The sequence below is a fragment of the Hetaerina americana genome, unplaced genomic scaffold, assembly GCF_022747635.1.
Source record: "Hetaerina americana unplaced genomic scaffold, ioHetAmer1.1.p SCAF_4, whole genome shotgun sequence".
Classification (NCBI taxonomy): Eukaryota; Metazoa; Arthropoda; class Insecta; order Odonata; family Calopterygidae; genus Hetaerina; species Hetaerina americana.
This window is the reverse complement of record NW_027286985.1, coordinates 78,883,047-78,908,042: the sequence shown is the minus strand read 5'-3', so window position 1 is coordinate 78,908,042 and position 24,996 is coordinate 78,883,047. Positions and strand designations below refer to the sequence as shown.

General features: G+C 38.4%; 1 protein-coding gene across 5 annotated transcripts in view; it reads right to left on the bottom strand.

Annotated features, from left to right (window-relative positions):
• Positions 1-24,996, bottom strand: part of LOC139691991 (uncharacterized) — a 347,699-nt gene that overhangs the window by 140,933 nt on the left and 181,770 nt on the right. Inside the window, exons 1-2 of one of the 5 annotated variants that reach the window (XM_071589987.1) lie at positions 15,165-15,283; positions 14,949-15,033 (exon numbers count right to left, since the gene is read on the bottom strand). The exons of the other annotated variants lie outside the window; for them this stretch is intronic. Of the exons in view, the coding sequence (XP_071446088.1) occupies positions 14,949-15,017 (69 nt within the window). The 5' untranslated portion in view covers positions 15,018-15,033; positions 15,165-15,283. Of the gene's footprint in view, positions 1-14,948; positions 15,034-15,164; positions 15,284-24,996 lie in introns of those variants that run through there. 5 annotated transcript variants of the gene reach the window in all.

Below are 24,996 nucleotides of genomic sequence, written 5' to 3'. Positions count from 1 at the left end.
CTCCATTTAAATATTCATGAAATATTACCTCTATTGGTATTCTTCCGTTTATGGTGGGTTTTATATTGCACTGACTATACGATAAATTTACTGTGAAACCAGAAATTCACTGGCCTTTCCTTAAAAAACACAATCTGACATCCGACACTACAATAAGCCCCTCTTCAGTTCCACCTACTTCCTTCTTCCTTACATTCGATCTGACTATCGAGTATTTTCCTACCCATTCCTTTCTTGTCTAACGTTCACCCCTCTTAGAGTCTTCAACATGCCAATGTCAATCAAAATGCAGTACATCCACCTTTCCTGCCTTCTCTGAATTTCTCCCAACAATCCAATCACCTCTCCCACTATACTTAGTATTTCTTCATTTGTTTTCCCTTCCGACCATTTCACATTTTCCATCCTCCACACCCGTATTCCAAGGCTTCCAATATAGATCTATCAATTAACTTCAACGACCATGTTTCCGCATCATACAAACCCAGGTTAAATTTCAAAGTTTGAACAAGTATTTCCTTAATACCCTTCCCGAGCTATTATTAACTCCCTCCTCCTTGTGAAATATTCTTTTCCCAGTGGAATTATTCTTCTTACGTCCCTTCTACTGAGGCTCTCTGGCTCCGAAACACCCTAAAGATAGGTTAATTATTCCACATGCTCTAGTTTGTGAACCTCTATTTTAACATTTAACCAGGCTTTTCCATCTCGCAAACCGAATGACCTATCTTTTAATTAGATTTCCTCTTATTCCATGCTATTACAATTGAATTCCAATGCCCTTCTTTTTAGGAACAGAATCTGACTAAAATTTACTGTTGATTTACATACGTGAATTCAAGCCAATGAAAACTCTCTTCACCTTTATTTCACAACTGCCGTTAAATTGTCTTTAAATGGCTTTCATCTTAAAGTTCAACCATTTTAAGATTGAATGATATTAAATATTATTTATTATCGACTTAATTGGGTGAGGTTTGGACTAATAGTCCCTTCTTCCACCTAACCCTACATTACAGACATTTGACGACAATCACATACAACCAAGCCCTAGATGGAGGGATATCCACCTAGGTGGGAATCGAACCCACGACCTCTGTTCGTGCCTAAATATGCATATGAACATAAACCATAAACACAGTAATCAACCCGAAGGTCGGTTTAGTAGGTGATAGTAGAGTTCACCCAGTACTAAGCCCTATACGGCGTGTGAAAATTCACACATCACGGTAGGGGGGCCAGTTCCTTTCCCTGTGCCAGTTATGGTTTCCCAGGAAGACCTGGTACCCGAAAAATCACTTTAGCTTGGGTGGAGGTGCAGGGGCCCAGAGTGCCTTGTCCGGGAATCGAACCCAGGACCCTCCGGCCAGCTCCAGTTCAACGCTCTACCCCCTGGACTACCGCGACCCACACATATGAACAATAGGTCAAAAATAATTTTTTCACTCGGAAGACTTGTGACTTGTAGTCCTTTGAACCTACCATACAACTTTTTATTGTCCACACACATCTTGTGCGAAAATTAAAAAAGTTGTTAAATTTAACTGTTTGCCTCCCCCAATTTCCAGAAAGGCTGGAATGAGGGTAAGCATTTTTCTGCTACGCAATGTCAACCTAAGGAAACTAAAATTAGGAGCATTAACTTTCATCTTTCAAAGTGACTTAAATATATCCTCCCGATGACGATATAAAATATCAAAATTATTATTAAATACATATATATTTATATACATATAAGTATATACACATACGTAGTATATAATTATATGTATAGGAAAAGGAACTGGTTCCCTGCTCTGATGTGTTAACTTCACAAGCCGTCGGGCTTAGTACTGGGTGAATCTACTATCACCTACTAAACCAGCCTTCGGATTGATAACTGGTTTATATATATATATATATATGTGTATATATATATATATATATATATATGTGTATATATATATATATATATATATATATATATATATATATATAACATATTAAAATAAAAAGTAACATACATAAAGTAAATGTCCTTAGCAGAACATTGCAATTATTCGGTGATTTTAAATATTCGTCTAAATAATGTGGATTATCTTAGTCAAATAATTCACATTCATAAACAATCTAGGCAGAAGAAAACGTAAAAATCGATGCGACAGATGTTTTCGTCCCAGGCATGATTTTAGTCTCTCGTCACAGGAGATCCCGGAGGAAATTATTTCATTCATGCTTGGAACGTGTTTGATCACTAGGACATACGGGATTGCCAAGGTAGCTTCGCTGGCTATCGGGATGACGTGGATAAGTTGAGGATGCAAATGAGACACCCGAAGCGACAATTTAAGCCACCAGAGAGATTTAAAATCCGTGGGGCGGCTGGCTCAAAGTAAATCTCCCACCAAAATATTCGAAACACTCATAAATATGTAAGGAATCTTTACTGAACATCTTCAATGGATGTAAAAATCTATGGAGCATGCAATGCAAATATTCAAAAATTTTATTATTTCAACCAAAGAAATATTTAGTCCTAAACGCCACGGTATAATTATAGAAAGAGAAATAAAACATTTCCTCCGTTCAATCTTTAGAAATACGCAGAATTGACTCGGTTATAACTTTTTTTGAAGCTACTCGATAAGAATATTACTATTCATAGTAATTTTAAAACAAATATATATGGTTAATTCAAATCTATCAGCTGTGCAAATCACAGCAGTCCGGATCTCTTTTTAATTTTTCTCATATGATTCAGTATTTTTTTGGGAAAATGCTTTCAAGCCCCTGTGCAAGGAAGAAAATACGTATAGGCACGTACTATTTCAATATTAGCCATAACATGATAAATATGCAGATTTTTTTATGTCACTCAAAGAAAGCGGCCGTTCATTTTAGCAAGCTGGGGTGTCTCATTAACAAGATTTTTCGACGAATTCACTATCATTTTGAAGTTGAATGTAGTATTTAACCTCGGTTGTTAATTGAGAAGGTTGCTGATTTATATTTTTTTCTAAGTTGGCGAGCATAGTTCTCCAGCTTATGCGGTAATACTCTAATATCTTCTCATCCGAAGAAGATTGAATTATCTTATTGAGTGAGAGAATTTTTACAGGATCACAAGATGCTTCAAACGAGTATTCAGCTGGAATTTCAGAGGATTACGGGCATATATTCAATCTTATATTTAGCGCAACATGTAGAGGAGAGTGCTTAAAGCGTTTTCTACACGAGATTTCAAGCCTAAACCCTCAATCTCCCAACGGTCACTAATCACAGGAAAGACACGAGTGTTGTTTTGCATGTACGTATGTTTGACCATGGGTGCAATAAACGAGACCGCATTCTGTGGGAGGTCGATCGTTATCAGATGATTTTTTACGGAAGCCTTTGAAAAAGAGTTAGACGACACTGGCTATAAATGCATAAACGAGCAAGAAAGTCTCAATTATTTAGAAATACGTTCATTAAAAAATTTAGATATTTGACCAGACGGAAGCGGAATATGCCTAAACACTCCAACACCCACCATTTCTTTGTTTGTTAGTCCTTCGGAACTACGACTTGCTGACCCCTGGGGCCAAAGCTCCACTCCTTACCAAAGGAAAAATTTCCAAATAGCGTCCTTGTTAAACCTTGGGACCAGGCTTCACTAACAGCAAAACAAGCACGAGAAATTTCACGCCGCAAATCAAACAGACCTTTCGGGAACACACCGTGTGACCGCTTGGAGAGCACGAAATATCGAATGGTGTCTCTGATACCTTAAATCACTCTACGACGCGTCCGCAGTGATTAGTACCATCGCAACGTGGTTTAAATATGGTTTTTGAGGTGACTTTGACGAGCATGGTCGTTGAGGGAAGTTGAAGGCAGCGGGAAACCACCAAGTCTATGCAAGCGCATCGAAATCATGTCACAACGGCGATCATGCGAGACGGCAATTTACCATGATATTAACCGGGTAATTGGTTAAATGTTTTGGTGGATTGCGGGGTATTTATGTAGATGAGAGGCCTTACGTCCAAAAGTTAATTATATGAGAATAAGTCATTGGTAAGTAGCATTTTTTAAAGAGCAACTTTGCAGGTATTTTTATTTTCAGACGTGAATGAATTACACTGCATCATTTGAAAGGTAACATCTTAGAACGGAAAAAATGAATAACTGCCATATGCCCCTCTATCCAACAGTGGCAAGGCCATATTAGTGACCAATAAATCGGAAGGCACATACAAAATAACCTCTGAGGTCTGTAAAATGAATATATAGTATGAAGACTTTGGCTGAAGTAATTTTTTCATACACAAGAAATAGGAATAATATTTTTAAACGGAAAAAATCATCAATTTATCAAGCAAGGTAATGCAACGCGTTTTGACCTATTGAATTTTGAAATTTTTACGGTTTATTTTTTAGCAAGAAAGCTAAGACCTCACGCTCATAACCTTGCAAGTTAACGGTTGCCGTAAGTTAAAAAGCTTAACTCTTTTTGAAAAATATATATCGATGGATTGCCCTTCCTGGAGAGCCCATAACTTACGATAATTTAGAAACACGCGTAACATACACTTTTTGAATCGCATTCCGAAGAAATCAAAGCCTGATCAGGTCAGCAGGATAAACAGATAGACAAATATGAACAAATAAGACGGGCTTTGGTGCACACGCTTGTCGTGCTATAACAGTACCTAATATTATTTACTCAAATAATTATTGCACGTACAAAGTTAATATTTTTCATTAACATAAAATGTGCAACTAAAGCAGGACAGTCTCATCATAAACAAAAATGATACAAGGAAATCGTCCGTGGTCGAGGCCCTCTTCTATTATGATTTGGAAAAAAAACACGGCCAAGAGGAAGAATTTTGCGAATTTGGTAATAACATCACCATAGATTGGTGAAGAAAGCTTTTCATAGTTTAGAAAAACAGATTTCAATCAAGAAAGTGTTTCATTAAAACTAATGAATATGAAGATTACTAATTCACCGGTACAGGCTTGAACCTTGGGCGTTTCCTAACTTGAAATAGGGTACTGCAGTAGTATGATAAAAACAACTAATGAATTAGTACATCGGGAATGGTGGAATAGAGAGAGAGAGGCCTTTGGAAGCAACGCTTCGAAGAAGTAGAGGCAAACTAATTATCCACATTCTGAAGTATCATAGTTTACGGAGTAAGCATGAATGAAAGTAACGATAAGGGGAAGAATTACAAAGGAAGCTCAAGGATGAACTACGGGAAGCGGGTGATGGAGAAAACGTAAGTGTTATGAGCAAAGAAGGAAGAAAGATATTACCCAGGAAAGGGGTAAACTTGGAGAGCTGTTACTAACCAATGCTCCAAAGGATATCCCAGAATAATGAAGGCGATGAAAACTCAAATTTTCTTGACGTTTTGGAGTCGATAATTTCTATGCGACGTGATGAGATTGTACATGCCGCGGAACTTCAACGTCGGCGACATTTAAATTCTGCTCACTAAACTCCGCCCACTAATACCTTCATGCGTATTCATCTTTCATCCGTCCTTTTTGTTACCCTCCCACCACCCCCGAAACTTTCCACGGTTACCATCCACGCATCCGCCCTTTAACCCTATCCTACCCTTTCTCCCAGAGTCTACCAAAATTACCTCCTCTAAAAATTTCGGTCCTCGGCCCTCTGCACCTAATTTATTCCGGTTCGCTCATTCCCCTCTCTCAAGATCCTCCCGCACGGAGCGCGGCGCGGGGCCGACCTCCAATGCGGGGGTGGGGAGGGTAGGGGGTGAGCACACACAAAAAAGGAAACAAGACCCCCTTTGGTCCTTTGTCTCCATCCCCTTCTTCCGTGCCTACTCATCTTCCACCCCGCTCCTCATCCTCCGCGGTGTATTAGAATAAAAAAGGAAGCCCGAAGTGGGCGGAAAGGAGGAGGAAATAAGGAGGTTTGGGTGGGGATTGGAAATTGGTGGGGGTGAAGAAGGGAGGGGAGAGTCGAGGATAGTGGTTTGAGGGGGAAACCTTCGAAAGTTGGTTCGTTGCGCCCCAAGAGGGAGAAGAGAGGATCTTGAGAATTGCTGCGGAAGAGGGTGGGTGAGGAGAGCCTGGCGAATGAGAGAGGATTTGGAGGAGTCGGGAGGGTGGTGGGACGAGAAAGAAATAAAGGCAAGGGGGAGAGCGAGAGAAAGATCGGGAGTAGATGGAAGAGGAAAGGAGGCAAAAATCTCGGATCGATGCGATTTATAGGAGAAATTGTCATTCCTTCACCGTTTGGTACTAGGATTGCACCGGTCACTCAAATACTATAAGGCTTGCGGTGGGTGATGCAATCTTCAAACGACTGGCAGCCAGATAAGGATGGACCCGCTGTCTTAAGAATTGGAGAGGGCAGTTCACTGAAGCAATGCTCGACAGAAAGAACCAACATAAATCGAAGCTGCGGGGATGATTACCGCTGTAGAGCTACAAGGTCTATCCCAAAAGTAGCATGACTTATTTTTTCCCAGATAGATGGACGGACGGGTGGCGGTTTCTCTGGCTGAGTTCGAAGAAGAGGAGTCTCAGGAAAGGCTGGGTGACGGTGGTAGTTGACTCCCAGCCTATGCGGAGTGCGGATCGTTCGTTTGCAAAGCCTCTATTACGTGACCTCGTTACACTCCGTCATGAGCAGGTTATTGGAACAGCGCTACGCCATCAAATTTTATGTGAAACTGGGCCAAATCGGGAAATAGATGCTCAAGGCAGCTTGTGGTGACAACGCTATAGGTAGGTCGGGTGTTTTTGAGAGGTAAAAGTTATTTCGGGAGGGTATAGAAGTTGTTGAAGACGACGAACGTTCAGGACGTCCTTCGACCTCAAAAAGTGACGAAATTCTTGCAAGAGTGAAGACTTTGTTGGACAGGGATAGCATAGTACATGTAAATGTTTCCTTGGTTTCTGATGAACATGACATCCCTTAAAGTGATGTGCATCAACTTGTGACCGAAAACATAGACATGAGAAATATGTGTGCGAAGGTGGTGTCGCGAGTGCTCTCGAACAAACAAAAGGAAACTCGCACGCGGATCTGTCAAGGGCTTCTCGACCTTGTGAGTGGGGATCCAAATTTTTTAGACAGTGCCCAACCAGACTTCTTTCTCTAACTGTATCTCAAATTTGTGCAGAAAGGACGTCACCACGGCTTGGTGGAAGCGTTTTAACCGGCCGTGACGAGGGAACTGAGCAACATTCCGGATGCCGTCTTCCAGAAGGTGTAAGAGGCGCGAAAAACTCTCTGACAGCGGTGTGTGGACGTACGGGGGTTCTACTTTGAAGATTTTTGAGTAAATTAATCAATTCTGGTAATAATTTATTTTAATCAACTCAGTCCTGCTACTTTTGGGATACACCTCGTAGAAGTAGGGAAGTGATGTCGTGCTGTCAAGTACATATCATTTTGATGAAAAGTTTTGCCTCTAAAATCTAAGATTTCATACGCACTCGAAGGCATTCAGAGGCCTCAATGGCCAGACTGATGCTAAAATTATTATGGTTAATGGTTCGTTATTAAGAAAAGCATTTCATGAACGCATTTAATTAAGAGTTGCAATAGCGCTAACATAACATCACATACCCAACTTTGTTAAAATGACATTAATTCATTTAGGGTTAAAACTCCAAAATTGCATATTTCATGTAATACTCGCCTTAAAAATACTCCAAAAAATGTTACGGTATTTTTTAAAATTAAAAATTGCCAAAGAGTAATTAAAAAGTATTTATCATATCATCACATCCGATAAGTTCACGGACTACGTACTAAAAGGAGTTTTATTACGTTTCAAGATTCTTCATCAAGAAATGAACTAAGGTGACACTTCGGCCCGTGGAGTCGTGAAACAACCTCCTTAAACCAAGTGCGCATCAAATAAAAACCTTTGCATGAACAAATGAGCCAAAGACGGCTACAATATGCGTTTTGTCGAAAATAAATAATTGACACAACAGCCGTAACCGTTCACTCCAAGAATCCTATCGGGAGGAATAAAGTAAACTTCATATTCATGTATTTAGTGGGAGAAAAACTCACACTAAAGCCATAGGTATGATTCAAAATCCCGGAAACCAAACTTAACTTACACTTCCTAATTTTTCGTTATCATTTCACTAGGAGATGTTCTCTTCTCCTCTATTCTTTCACAATATCATACGGATATGATACATTTGCATAATAAATGACTAAAGTAAATACTACCGCCTGTTTCTGTATCTACCAACCTCATTAGAATCGTAAATAATTATTCATGTCTTCATTAATATTTGGATAAGAACGAACATGTAAATGTTTGATGAAATCACAAAGGTTAATTCCACTGCGTTGTTCTTATCTTAACGCCATTCATGGACCACACGTCGCGTGTGACCCGTGAACCAAAGATAAAAAAATCACTGTATGAATAACCTTTCCGTTTGCATTGAACTTTCCTCAGCTGTGGATGTCATCCTTTTGAAACGTAAAAGGACTCTTCATCAGAGAAGGTATTAAAAAATCGGATCGTAAGGCACACAGACGGTTGAAGCCTTTCCAAGCCATGAACAAACTGAGAAAGTCCATTAGAGAGTAAAACAACAAAGAAAAAAAGATTCTGCACGTACTTTCGCGGTTAGTTGGCGATTGCCCTTTTTTGATCCAGTGTAGGTATATTTCACATTCTCTCAACTTTATTGAATCATCAAAAGAGCTAATGAATCGTGACTCATTTCGTGAAAATTTACCAATCTTGTTAATCATTCCAGTTTGGATTTCAATTTTCTGTGATTAAATTCGCTACGATTCGATCATTTAACACAAACAAACATAATATGCGTGGGCAACGTGTAGTTGGGCTTTTCATGATTGGCCTTTGTAAGTAGAACATTGATCTTTACTAGGCAATATGATAAAACCTACAACTCAAACCAAAATCAAACCAACCAAAGATAATATGAGAATTTCATAATCTGTGCATATACTATATATTTATATCGGAATCGATTCATTTTGAGTTGTCATTATGAAATTATCTATAACCTACCTAATTATTTATGAAAAAATGGAAAATTTTCATATATTAATCTAATATTACTGTGCCCTCCTATTTTAAGCATAATTTTTAGCAATTTCCAAAAATATAAACCTATACGAGAGCTACCTTATTTTGACTACAATTTTTGAGCATTTCAGGGAGTAAAAATCCTTCACCTTGACCGGGGTTCGATCCGTTCAAGGTAAATGATTTTTATACACTCTGAAATCGTTGCATTTTAATGCAAATTTAGCGAATGAATCCGTTAAAAGTTACTGTTGCGGCATCTCCTGCAGTTTCTTTACCATGTTTTCTTTATTACACAAATGGGTACTAACTACTTACATATTTAAGCATAATTTCTAGAATTGCTACACTGATTATTGAACCACGTAAGAGTCACGGAAGTCAACATTATCGTACTTGAAGCCTTTCACATCTAATTCCTTTTAAATAATCCATAATTAAGGGAAAATTTTATTATCTTTATTAACACGGAGCCACTACCTACAAAGCATTCCCGTGGCGTACTTGCAATACCCCTCGGGAATACAAATAATAATAAACAGCGCTGAAATAGCACGGGGGCGATAAGCAACCGAAAAAGGCGCTCGTCGAATGAAAAAAGAAGACGCATAGCGCTAAGAGCGGTTAATTAGCAGCAGTTCTTAGGAAGGCAGGGGGGGGGGCAGTGCAGTTGGGGGAGCCACGGGTGGGACGGGTAGTTCTGAAGAGGAATGACGGCCAGAGAGTGTGGAATGAGGGTGGTAAACAGCGGTGGCGGGGGTGAAAAGGTAACATAGGGATTTTGGTGAAGGCGAGAATCCGTCCTTATCTACGTATTTTTCATATCAACCACCTGAGAGGATACTTAACGGTTAATACGCCATAATGTCCTTCGAAATAACTTATGATTTGCCCATCACATCTACTTTTCATAGAATAAATTTCCTGTGAGATTTAATATTAAATCTACTCAGCGTTTTTACAGGATTTGTTCCTTGGCCAGTAACTTTGAGAAAAGGACCAATAATCATCAAAATTGAAAAGACTAATCACGGTGAAGGCGAATGATTGTGGCACTCTGCAATTATTGCATGGTAATGAAAATTTAGCGGTTTAATCTATTAAAATTTAATGTCGAGGCATCTCCCGCAGTTTCTCAGAATAATCCGAAATGAATAATTCAGTTCTCAAGCAGCTTGATTAGTTATTCCGATGGGTATTTCCACCGTAGTCATACAAAAATTGTGTTTGTATGTATATGTCTAAAAATCGATTTCCCTTTTCGTTTATGTGATAGAATGAGTTTTCATTCAACCACCGGGCCTCGAAGGATTCCATCCTAGGCTTTTCAATTAATATTTATACGCTTGATGGGCACTTTTTAATATCCGGTAACTTTCTTTTCATATTCTTTCATTCGAGGAATTGGTCCATCCTGCGCTAGTTGCCGTAGAATCAAGACGCATTTCGGGTTAAGTTAATCGAATGAATACTTATACCTTTGCTTAACTTTTCCCTCTGAATATTTTCCTAACCAATCGTCAATGAAGTCTTGTTTCTTTGACACAGTGCCGTAGAAATGCCATTTCGTGCTTTCCCCAAGATTCAACCGCATCTAAGCATCGAGGACTTTGTGCCAGAAGGTTTTTATTCAAAGCATCAGTTTTTGTCAGGAAAGATTTTGACACTCATCTTTCCCCCATGTTGTTGAATAATTGTTTATGTTCCCATTGGTAATATCATCATATCTCTTTCAAACTTTTAGAATGTAATCATGACCTTTTAGGTTAACTCTACCAGGTACAAACTTGAGGAACAGCAGTATAGCCAGATGAGAAGCATATTTTGATTTTTCTATATCATATTAATTTTGAACGATATAGGTGTCAATGATTTTACAATTTTGATGATTAAAGGAACCAAGGTCGTATAAAATAAATTTTATGCAGAAAAATGGGTGCAGTTTCTCATTTCACAATGATTTTTAATATTTTTGCTCAGCTGTTAGTTTTATAACTTGAAGGGAAGGACGGTTATTACTTGAAACCATGATCGGCATTATAGATCAACCGTGAAAAAATTTACGCAATGCTAGTAAATTTCGATACAATTCCACTCTGGCTTGAAACACTTGCTGTAATCCTTCAAGCAGCTTAAGGGGCGCGTCAAGACAATGCAAGAGTTAGGCGAATGTCAGAGGAGGGATATTTAGATAGGTAGAGGTCTTTATTTGGGCGAAATTGAGACCAAATGGTCCCTTCTTCCATTTAACCCATAATGGTTTAGGGTAGAGGTGAAGGAGGAAGGAGGGAATGAGAGTGCTGTGAATAGATAGTAGTAGAATGAGCGCGCAAAAGAGAAACTGTGGTAGAGAGATATAGGCGGGGGGACGGAGGATAAGAGGGTACGGGATGGGATAGAGGGAGAGAAGGAGGGAAAGCGGGCAAAAGATGACCATCTTTCTCGAGTGGAGGACATGCTTCAAAAGAATCGATACCCAAAGTTGGAGGAAAGGTTCGAAGGACGACCTCGGGGAAAGGAGATCGCTCTTTCGTGAACTTGATCTTGTAACCCCCACAAGTAAGAAGAAAGGGAAAAATAAATATGAAAGTCAAAGGAAAAACTCTAGGACCGTTCAAATTGAACGCGGAATTCAAATACATACTCTAATAAGGAAATGCAAAGTTGAGCACATACAAGAAACAGTGAAAGATCACACCGCGCCGTGACGACTAATTAAAAAGATAGCTCACGCCCATTTTTTATAATGTCGCAAGAGAAGGCAGATTTCATGTTAATCACGACCCTGAGCCGCCGTGGTCTGTACAACAGCGTCAGTGGAGATGAGAAATGAAAATGCAAAGTTGAATGAACCAACTTTTCATCATGCAGTAATTTGCCATTTATGTTACAAGAAGAATAACATGTTTACATGATAAATGGTATATAGTTTTAGATATGGGAATAAGAGCATAGATTATTCATCGGCTTCAACTCTAGAATATAACATTAACTGGTTAACTTTCATTTCGTTTTGCACAGTTTTTTACTGCTGAATGAACACGAGAACAATTGTGTCATGTGCATTTGAATAAACTAGGCATATATTGCATACATATTTTCTAGGATAAAATGTTTTAATAGGAGGGTTCAGATAGAGTACCTACTTTTATAGGTATACTTGGTTGGTTATGGTTTTCTTGGTTAATTTGGTTGTTCACTTGGTTAACTTGAGCAAAGATGGTTGTTAAATAATGGTGTTTATGTACTTAGCAGGTTAATTCAAAAATAGAATTTTAGTATAAATTCTAAGTTGTTCCCCGAAAACATTTTTTCTCCCTGCGAAACGAATGATACGTTCAAATTACTGGATTCGTCAAAGCCCCAAAAAGTAATCCCATTGAAAGACACAAGGCGAAGAAATTCCCTTCACGGTCCATACCTTCACCCCTCCTCCGCCACGTAAGACCTCTAGAGCGTCCCAAATCCTAAGGTGTTTTTGCATTCTCCTTTTGGTCATCAATTATTTCCGTTATCCGTGACAACTAGGTATCTAGAGTCTTTTTTACAATGGGGTGTACTTCTGAGAATGCAAGGTGAACGACACCGGAGACCCAACAAAGGTGACAAGATGGAGAGAAGCAGACCCTAATTACTGCATTGCATGAACTCCAGGAATATGTTTGCACGTATTTTTGCTCGATTGCTCCTACAGATGCAATTTGGGTCTGTGCCGCAAACTGAAAATTGGGAGAAAAACTGGCACGTAATGGGCAGGAGAGAAAATAATTGGCCAACATCTTGGATGCTGCGTCAAGATAACTTCACTATCTCATGTGTGCACGGAATGGTGATGCTGAAGTATTATTAAGATTGTACTCACAGTCCAAGAACCACAGAGAAAATTGGAAAAAAATTCATTTGACTACCTTAGACACATACCATATCCTTCGTCCCTTCATTTCATACAGCCAATAGAGAGTAAAATAAACTATTAAAGAATATGCGTTGGTTATAAAGAAAAGTGGCTAAATACGTTGCACGAAAATCTGAGAAACATTTTTCTTTTCGCTCCTTCCACCCTTAAGATGCAATTCACTCACTAAAACGGGCAGGAAACAATGTCTAAAGAATATATGATTTTCAAAGAAAAACGATAAGCAACCACTAATCAATATTTGGTCATGGAAAAAGGAATCATCCCCTTTAAAAGGTTTTCATTTCACCACCTTTATCTTTGGTATCGGGGTGAAAACATTTCGATTTTAATTTTGGACACCCTGATACAATGGAGCGATGCTACTGAGGGAGTAAATGCTTCCCGAACAACAACTTCTGTCAAGGTAGTCGGTGAAATAAGTGCTTTAATACAGTCTGAACGAGTGAATGGATTATGCGCGCAGAGGCCTGCATTCATTACGATGGAACATCAGTTCCTTACACACGTCCACGGAAGTGGCGTAGTATCCATAAGATCCGTCTTTTGATGCGTCCTGTCACGTCTTAAATGTACTGACTGGGAACACGAAGAATCCAATGGCGTCAAAGTAATTGCTAAAGAAACCAACCTATATTTTAAATCAACCCACTCCTAAACGTATTCGGCGCCTTTCACCAACTCACGTAAATGGGACATAAACACTCAGCCGTGACAAGTTAACGTAAAAGAAGACCTTCCGAGTTTCAAGCGCATATTTATCAATAGAAAATCACCATCCAAAGTAATCAAACCCAAGGTTGGTATGATAGGTGAAGTTAGAGGTCACCTCTTACCATTCCCTAAGGCTTGTGAATTCCACAGATCAAGTTAGGGAGGCCAATGGCCTTTGCCTGTGTCACCCGGGATTGCCCACGAAGATCTGGCACAGGAAAAATCACACAGCCTGGGTAAAGCTGAGGGTGGCCAATCGTATCACCCGGAATCAAACCCGCCTTCTCACTCAGCATCCCAAAGCTATAAACACTTGAACGCCACGCCCCGAGTTACAGTTATATTTGCAAAAATATCCCAATTAACACAATAATATCTATTGAAGCAATCAATACACCTGTCTTACTCGTAATGATAGTAAGGGAAACAATCGACAGAAGGAATTTAAAAAAAACTCAGAAAATAAAAAGAACACATCCTTACCGAAACAGTGTATTTCCTTGTCAAAGAGGAAAAGAAAAATATTAGGCATGAGAAATAATAGAAACCTGCTAGTAGTAGTACTATGTAGCAGTATTATTAGCGATGTAACTATAGAGGTAGGTCGACGGTGATTGTGGACATCTCGGAAGGATTCTGCAGGTTAGATGGGAGAATGAATATAGAGAAGACCTGCATCAGCATTAGGTTATTCTTGACGAAAGACGCCAACTAGACACGCTATTCAGCGCCTCGACCGACAAACGATATTTCAATCAAAGCAATCCCAACTTAGGCAGCCGGGTTTGGATAGGGATTTGGTAGATGAAAATCCCCCACCGCCGGCATTTTAACTAAGTCCCAGTCTAGGGAAGCCAGGGCACCAACCACCGTTCCCACGGATTAAATCTATTTACACTGCTTGACAGAAAGGCTAAGAAAATCCTAGGATATGAAGCTTCTTCACTATTGAGCTGACCTCAATGACATTGATTGAATAAACAATAAAATTACCGCTGAGCTGACCTTGTGGCAACGATAACTAGTTTCACGTCACTGACAATGAGGAAAGATATGTTAATACCCAGATCTAGGCTCGCATTACAATTTTTTACTCTTCATTCACTCCCTTGCTGCACGCAGTCAGTGAACGTCCGCATCGACGTGACGCCAGAATAAAAAGGCACGACTGGAATACCACAGCAATCCGGAGGAAATCTCATCATCCTCCGAATTTTCATGCAAATGATTTTTGACGTCGCGGAATTTAAACTGGCAAGTGGAAAATATTTCTTTACCTGGCACATGCACGAACCGAACCAGTAAGGGAAGAGGACCTTGTCTCGAAAGGCACACCAGGACGTCATGACTCGTGTAACTCACCTGAAAAGCATGGAAAAGAGAGAGATGCAAATTAATAAACACGTGAATGATTTCGGTAATCAAAGATACCGCGAAATTATCTTCACACGACATTAAATGTAGCCGCCGAAACGGAAATTATTTCCACTTACTTTGATGAGGGAAATGCTCGAAAAAAAAGAAAAAAGGGGCGTATGAAAAAGAACAAGAGACGAGGAGATTCAACCGCCAAACGGCTTGCGAGCCAAATCCGTACCGCGCGCATGAATGGGACGTTATGTCTGGGAGGACACACGGAAAAGGAGACGAGGCGCGGTCATAAGAGTGCGGGGTGCCCCGTGACGCGGACGGCGCAAGTCACATCGAGATGCACGAGTCATTATTCCTTTTTTCATTATTTTTACACCCGCCCATCTCACCCCCCCCCCCAAACCCAACCAACTTCCCAGCGGGAGTGACGTCAGGAGAAAATGTCGAAAACCACTTCTCCACAGATGAAAAGGACCCTCTGTGCAATCCCTCCCTCGTGGAGAGCACCCTTGAGTTCCCGCATTGCATAATACGGAGAGAGAGAGAGAGACAGCAGGGACTTGGGGTGCTCGGGGAGAGATAAGGCGGGGCGTGAGCAAGGATGCTGCGATGGGCTCCGGGCCGCGGATACGGCGACTGGTCAATTATTGCCTCGGCGTGATGCACATCTCCACCATATCCCCAGTTCCCAGCCAGGGATTCTCCTCCGTGTCCCCCCTCTCGACTCCGATGCTCGGATTGATTTCGAGTCCGAATGACTCATCACATCCCTTCCATACCCACATCTCGAATCCATCGACCGATTCTGAACGGATTTCCAGAGCTGACCATCGGATTCATTTGGACGAGAGGAGGACGTGGGAGTGTCGGACGAGGTTTTTACACTCTCTGAACTCGATCGAGCTCGATATTTCAACTTAATTGTTCCCTATTTAGTTGGGCTCGAATGCCAGCGATTGATATTTCACATGCATATTGCAACGAAAGATAAAACCGCAAGGACGACACCACTTACAGATAACCACTTACTCAAATATTCATCATTTCAAGAGTTATTTGAATATTTTAAGAGATTAATAAATGGTAGGAATGAGTTACCGAATTAAATGAATACTAATTTTAAACAAATCAACATTATGAGACTGTGTATGTTTAAATACTATTATTGATATTCAATCGGTTACGGTATATTTTTGATGAGCGAGACTATACAATGGCATAAAGACAAATTTCTCTCAATTTTCTACAGATCCTCTTAGGTTTATAAATTTAAACTTCCAGTTTTCATTTCAGAAATGACAGTAACTACTTATAAAATCATTTACTGCAATTAGAATGATTAAAACTCAATGAAAGTCATGTCTAATAACAGACGATCCCGATAAAAATTCAATATTCTAAGTTAAAGGCTGAAATATAACACTAACCTTAGCTCAGCTTTCAGCCATTTTTCCAATGAATTCAACTTTATCATATTCCACAAGAGTGCGCATATTTTGCAAATCTCTCCAGCAAAGATAATGAAACTGATGGTTTCTCTTTGTAAAATAATTCTCGTCAATTTAGTAAACCTTTCAAGTATTTTTTATCTCTAAACCAATCTTCTCGATATTTTTCGAACGTTAAAAATATATACCCCTAAATGATCTGAAAATTGGCCTCAATTTAAAGCACACATCAAAGCAACGCAAATACAAGATTTTTTATGTCTCCGCGGACCATATTTCTTTAGGCGATCCCCGTTAAACGACTTTATTTCTTGTTTCCTACCGTCCCTTACCCTCTTTCTTTATATTATCCGCTTATTATGGGTAACAGACATCCATACATACATCAAATTTGAATAAAATTTATAGCATTCTCCGCAAGAAAGAATTTCAAAGAAATTCTTTAGGGGTGTAACTTGAGCTGCTGAGTCTCGTGTAATAGGCATAGCGCTGCGGTTGGATCATTTGGTATCCAGGGCTTCTCTTTCGCATATTTATCCGAAATGTTTTTGGAATCACGAGGGATAATTTGCTTAATTTTTCTGAAATAAGGTAAGGTAACCTGAAGTATAACAGGTCGACTATATACATACTAAAATAACTGCAAGAGCACACCAATATCCAGCGCAAAGTAAAGTATCTTTGCCTGACTGAGACATGTAATGCTACAACCACTTCATGAATTTAATTTTTTTAAACGGATTCATTCACAGAGACGAAAATTGTTTATGAGTACAAGAATTCAAATAAATATAATACCGTTAAAATTTCAAGGAACATTACTGAATTTTGCATAAAATTTTGAAATATTATCTTTCTAATAGATGGTATCCGGAGGACAGAAACTTACAGTGATTGCTATCGAAGAGCTCGATTTAAATCATTGAACTTCTTCGCTAAGCATCATGATTCCAAAACGTGTGGGGTTTGTCAAATTTGTGAAATGAAAGAGAAGAAAGAAATCAGAGAAAGCAAGAAAAAGTTGAAATGAACGGCGTGTGAAATTCACAGATCAGAGTAGGTTAGTCAGTTTCTCCCCCTGTGCCACCTCTGGATTCCCAAAAAGAACTGAGACTGAGACCATACACCCTGGACAAGGCTGTCAGAGGCGCTATAGGTTAATTACGTACATCAGTTTATGCAAGACGTAATAGGCCGGATTATTGTGAGCAATCACGATTAATCACACTCTCAGACCAAAAACAAACATGTGTGCACTTTGGCATAACATACTGTAAACACATGAGACATACGCACAAGGCGTCCTACGACACCTATTTGGATGGACTTAAATAAACTGTAGAAATCCCGTTCAACTTAATGGTACCAAATTATCACGCCCCACATGGACAATAAATGTCATGAGGCCACAGAACTAATTCCAACTAAATGGCAGTCTTCAGCAGCTTCAAAATTAAACCTGAGGGGAATAGTTTTTGGGAAATAATATTGCAGCCCATCTATTTGCAATGGCCACCAAAAAACCAAATGGTTCTAATTTTGCAAAAAAATTGAAAACGAGGCCATTCTGATAGGGATGGGATTTATATTTTCTCTCCCGAAATATTTTCCATCGTTAATATTTCATTACATTTCTAAACGGGATGGGCTTTCACGGGCCTATCATATTGGAGAGATGATGTGATACTTTGCTGAAATGACAGCATGAGAAGGAATTCAATGGAATGCGCATTTTCAACGGTCTGACATTTATCCTCTGGACGGCAGTGGTCGAAAATTTCCATCACGAACATGAAAGGTGTTTTAAAAACACCCAAGATGTTTTGCGCAGTTTAAATTAAAATATAAATCAGATAATATTCTTACTCATTCCATTGTTACGAGACCCCATAACGTCCATGTCTCTTGGAGAAAGGCGTCTATTTCAATGGGTTCCCCCTTGATATAAAAAGACTTTTCTTTTTGAGTTTCATTCCTGTTTTCTATCTGCGCCTTTCAAACTCAGTCATTTTATTTTATAGCGTAATGACGTAAATACGATGATGGCTCTAGTCCCAGATACTTTGCGATTTCGTCCTGCTACGATCGATAAACTTTGGCTTGCATCATTCTTCGCTCCGAAAGCTCTCATGACAGAGATTGGTTGCATTCATTCCCAGATTCAAGGATGTCATGTATAGCATTCGTTTGCTCCTTTTTTACCACACGTTTTCCCCCACATAGTACTTTAGTGATGCAATATTTTTCGTGCTCTTTGTAGTTAATGCATTATTAAGTGCACATATATCCTGCTCGAGCAACAATTTACGTATATTACACGTATGACATATTGGTGATAAAAAATCTAATTTCCAAATAATATCGTACCTGTGCGTTTGGTTTATATCCAATACCTCTCCGTTGCTTTAAGCCTCAGTCATCATTTTTTCATTAAAGTTGTACTTGATTTTTCGGAGCTCAGCACACACACTCATCATAAAAGATTAGTTAGAAGCGCCACTAAGTGAGCGATTAATATTTTTATTTTCAATTTTGCTAGCCCAATAATGCTCTTGGATGTTAAAAATACCTATACGTGGAGGGCTTTCGTCCAGGTTTATTAAAGTATAACTTTTGAAAGAATGTTGACGATTATTTCCAACAGTAAACAGAAAGTAACACGCTTTCCATCGGTAAATTATACCATAACTTCAGAGGTACCTTTCATCATATGGATTCACCAACCAATATTTCCACATGAAATCGGGAGGCCTGTTATTAATTGGTTCATGTTATATAGTACGGCCAGATTTGTTTTTTTCCAATGCTATTCCCTTTACGGAGCTGACTAACACAAGCATTTTACTTCCACGGTGAGTTTTTCAATATTTTTATATGTACACCTACCTATCAAATTCCTTTGGATTAAAAAATAGCACTAACAGATTAGACAAAGGCAAAGTTCTGACAAAATAGGTATACTTATAGTTCGAGTGCATATAACGGTAAAAAAATGGAATTCTCATATCTATTACGTACACATTTCTCGTATTGAATTTTAAAAGCCAAACTTTCAGCCATATGATATTAATATTAAAAATTGGAAAAATGCTAAATCCATTCATGAGATTTTTTCAACATTTTCATTTTCTCCAATGCTTTATCAAGCTAATTCAAGAAAATTGACAGCGTAACATATTATTCAAATCGATTCGGGCAATTTTTCGAATTTCTTGATCCATTGTCCTCAAATTACACATGAACTTAAAAAACTTTGCGTATAGGATGGATATAAGAACGGCTTTCACAATTTTCTGAATGTATTTACGTGCTTCTGCTGGTGAAATCCTAGAGACCCTAATTTTTCATTACCAAATCGAGCGATGCGGTATGAAAGCTTTGAAATATTGCAGGTTAAAATCAAAGGGTAACGAGGGAGTGCACAAAAAATTTTCAGGAGTTGTAAATTCTGACAAAGAAATCTCCTTTTTCTCCATACTGTATATCAATTATTATTTCTTATAGCTATACCCAAAGGGCTGTAAATGTCTTTGGAGATGTTTTTGTGCATGACTATGCGTGAATTTTAAAGCGTAAACACTTTTCTTAGCACTCATTCTTCTCTCCTGTTGATACGTCCTACAACTCTTCAATTTATCCGAAATGCCTCTTCTCCTCCTCCGTCTTCGATGCTTACCTAATATTCTCCGTTCTATATCCTTTTTAAGAATCCCACCACTAATCTGAAGGTATCTCTTAAATACGTTTAAAGTTAAAAAAAATACAATTTCGGTCTGAGGCTTCCTCATAACTCCCCTCAATAAATATCTTCTTCCTCCACTTCCCTCCTTCGCAAAACCTCACGAAATTCCTTCTCCCTCTTCGCTGATCACTCCTTACCGCTACTCCACAAGGCACCTAATCTCAATTCCCTCGCTCCGTTCTCCCTCAACCCTTACCTCCCTCACTCTCTCTTCTCCTCCCAATTCCTCCTCGTCCCGTGGGAGAGCTTCCCTATCGTGACGGCGGTCGAGGAGTGGAGCGTTAAGCCCCGTGTAGTCGCAGCGGTGGAGTTCTTGAGGAAAGCTTCGGCCATTAAACGGGGTCTTTGCGCCCTGAGAGCAAACATGAGTGGTGTGGGAGGCGGGCTTAATGTTCAACTGTTCCTTTGTCTTTCCCTTCCCCACCTCCGAATTACCTTCTCTCCTCGTCCGAATTCCATCCGCCGGCCCGTTTACATCTCCTCTTTTTTTTGTCAATTGTAACTTATTGAATCTCACTTCCCTTCCGGCCAGCGTAGAAAAGCGTTCACTATTGACGTAAAATGTCTTGCGTTTGGGCACATACGGTGGAAGGAGGGTAGGGTTCACATCGGCGCCCCCCTCCATCAGACTTAAGCGTTACTTACGTTTGTTTATGGCCATCCGTGAATATTTTATTAGACCTGCTTTAAAAGTTACAAAATATATACACACATTCAAAAAAGTCACAATTGTAGTATCTCAAAAACTGCATTTAAATGGAGGGCACATGAATTACCGACGGTATTCTAATTCTCGCCAACCGAATCGTATCACATCTCCACCTCTAGCAAATCTTTCAGTGGCCATCTATGGATGTGAGGTCTGAGGCTTAAACTTTTCTGACGCGAACACACTTAGTATTATGCAGAGAAATAACATCCATTGGATCTAGGGGCTCTTTACACATAATCAGGAATACAAAATTTAACTAATACAAACTAAAATATGTACTTAAGCGCCAAGACGAAGTGCATTCTATGACGGTAAGAAGACATTTGCTTGAGAATGTGCTTAGAGGATCATTAGCGAAACTAGAGAGGCAGCTGCAATAAGGAAAACTGAAAATACGGAGAGAAGACCCAAGAAACGAAGGATGAATGTATTGGGCATGACTTGATAAGTACAACTGTACAAGGATGGAGATGAAAGGCCATATCGGAGTACATAGAATAGAGTCTCAGCAGAGTGGAGTAGAATAGTCTAAGCAGATTGATGCTGTAGTTTTAGCAATAAGGTCCTTACACGATCAAATTATTGGAAAATATAATTTTTCCAAATTATTGCTTGAAAATATCTTACCCACTTGCAGGTTTTCACCGCTATATATCGATGTATTGAACGTTTTCCATAGGTTGCTCCGGCAATATAGTTTGTCGCGAGTTGGGGAATGTGAATTCGCACTATAGCAATCGGGTTGGATTTTGCTGATTCAATTTCTGAAAAAAGCTAAGAAGTCCCTATCTAGACATTTTCGCGCAGTACATCTAAAAAATGGGCAGTAGCCTCGATAGCCATAAGTAATTGTTTAATGGCTTATGAACCAAACCATTAGCAAGCACAATTTTCGGAGGATATATTAAATTCATTTCATTGCTCGGTGAACAGAGTTCTACTGATAAATGCTCGGTATGATGATTCATCAGCCTTCAGTAAAAATATTTAACAATTCTTAATAAATTAAGTAAAGGTTAGGTGATGCATTATCCAATATTGCGCAGTTTTATCGTGTTCGAAAATCTAACCAGAAAACTCAGTAGTGCAGTAACATTACTGCTGTCACATGTAGGATGGCTGCCTTAATACCACTGTACCTTACGATCATATTTATTAAATTGACACTCACCTGGCATCAATACACACATTCAGTATTCTTTTTAAGATCATGGGTAAAATCTACAAATATTTTATTGAGGTATCTGGGGGTAATTAACAATTTATTGCCCTAAATTTACCACAAAATCGAAATTTTTCAAGAATTGAAATCTTTGACAAAAATACCGAATGAACGAGAGAAGAACATACGGTGTTTCAGATGTCGATGCTCACCCTGAGCAACTAAAATGGGAACGAGTCAATTACAGCGGTTAAGCGGTAGAGCATAAAAGCTTACAATTTTTTGCTCATAATAATTTATTAACAAAAACACAATGAAAATACGTTTATGAAAAGAGAAAATGCAAAACAGATTTAATGAACTAAAAAATTAAAGCAATTCAATTCGCTTTCCATGCTAATTGGATAACGCACAGAGCGAACGCAAATTGATGGTGAATGCGTAATCACATTGAAATTCACAAACCGAATTAAATCACAGTATCCTCGTCATATCTGCATTCATTATATAAATCCTATTTATCAGTAATGCCAGATAAACTATAGCATCAATAGACACGATGTAGGTAATTGGATACAATAATACATAATTGAATGGAAAATTGCTGAAAATTAACTTTGTGCATGAAATCGTTTAAATATTTTCTACCAAAGTATTTAATTCTACGAACAACCAAGTGAAAGCAACACATAAGTTGAATGAAATATTTCTAACCAATACCCTACTAATAAATATACAATCAATTTCACAATAGTATTTAACATATGATACGTTTTAAAAATATTGCCGCAAATATCCGCTCTACTTATATGATGAAAACATTTCGAGTATCACATTGAAAATATTAAGCTCCTGAGAAATGATATTGTTTGTAATGATTATATTGCGTAAAATATTATTATATAATTATGAACGAACCTATATGGAAAGTGAGGTACTGAGGAAGATAGAGATCAAATACATTAACAGAGAAGAATTAAAGGGGCAAAAGAATAAAAAAGCAAAAGCTTTTACAGAGGTAGGTAGTATCTAACTAAAACCATAGGTCAGGACAATAGATTACAGTAACTTCTTCGATGAAAATCAGGTATTAGATGGGCATATGAAAATAATACTCAATGTGTCCATCTTATGAAATTAACTTTCCCATGGGATGTTCGTCTTAAGTATTATTTGCATTACATTTCTCCATTAATATGATTGAAATTCCTAAATATTTTCTACCTCTAACTGGTTTACCCAAAAACCTTCAATAAATTTCATCCACATTCAACTTGTGTTCTGCCATTTCCTTTCAATTCATCTCCATCAAATTCTTTCTCCCTTTTTCGGACTTATAACAGATTTCTCTTCTCTCCAAACATTCGTAATATTTCTTCTTTTGACTTCCTTTTAACGATTGTTATTTTCTCCGTTATTTTTCACTTTCCCATTTCAAAAGCCTACGATCTAGTTTTATTTTCCCTCCTAAACGAAAAAACTTCGGAACTAAGACCATGCTATGACCAACACAATGCTCCAAATAATGGTTTGGCTAATCTTTTCTTAGCGCGCTTACCTAAGACCCATGCCACTCCTTTTAAGTGCTTAGTTTGTCGGCTCAATTCTTTTCTCACTTTTTCTCCCATAGTAACTCCATATTTTTTCACTGTTCTTTCCAAAACTTTACTTCCTTTGTCAATTAGTTTCTCGCTTTAATCTGACTGTTACGTTTGTGCAGTATCTTCTCCCTGCATCCGAATCCGCATGCTTTCACTTTTTCTCACATCTCCCAATCAGCTCCTCGATTATCTATGAATCCTTAATTATTTTCTTATCAAGCGTTCTCATATTATCTTAGGTAATTTCCGTTAACCCTTTTTTAAGGTCTCCCCATCTTTCTTCTTCTGTATTAATTTTTTTTCCTTTGATTTTACTGTTTTTATTTCTATTATTGTTAATTTTTATCAATGAGCGTAGATAACAATTTTAAAACTATTATCGCGGCAAAGGTAACACATATAAATCATAATTTTTCCAAGCCACTAGAAAGGTTATATTCTACCTGAACCTCATTACTTACCTACCCATTTATTATCAAAACATCTGTTATGAATGTTTGACATTTATATCAGTATATCTGTAAATGAATATAAAGGGCACCCGCAGGAACTTTTATCTTGATAATAAGCGTTGAGCATAATTTCGGCGTAATTAAGGCGAGAAAAACATATGATAAGTAGCTTATTAATCATGGCGGTTAGTTTGTTTAAGAGTTCATTATAATCAAGTTAAGAACTTGAGGGATGATTATCAACACTTCACGTCGGGTATAGTTCCAGTAATTAGGGAGTGGGAAATTGAAATTAAGGTACACAAGACAACCCTTAATGCAGAGGTGACTTGATCTGTACATACGGGTAATCGCTGCATCTTTCTGTGGAATTTGCCAAAGGGATTAAATCTTAAGGGCATATATCGTGGGAATATCTAAAGAGTAAATAAGATAATTCCTGAAAAGGGAAAGGGAGAGATATCCGAGTATTATTTCTAAAAGATAATCTTGCGTTAAATTTACCCAAAATTGAATGCTCTCTGAACAAAAGATAAGAACACCGCAAAAACCAAAAAGGCATTCAAACACGGAGCTCTAAGAGCCGTAATACTGGTTAAACATTTCTACCTAGGGTTCATTCATTTGATATTTTTCTAGGTAATATTATGTGATACCAACTTATGTGATACTTGGTGGGCCATCGGTGGGTAATAGTGGGCCATCATTATTTTTTCAAATATTATTTTCAGGATTAAAAATCTTAAGGCATAAAGTGTTTAAATGTTGCAAGCTTTATATTTTTATATCTTATTGAACAATTGCGATTTTTTCCTGATTTATCGAGAGAGAACAAAA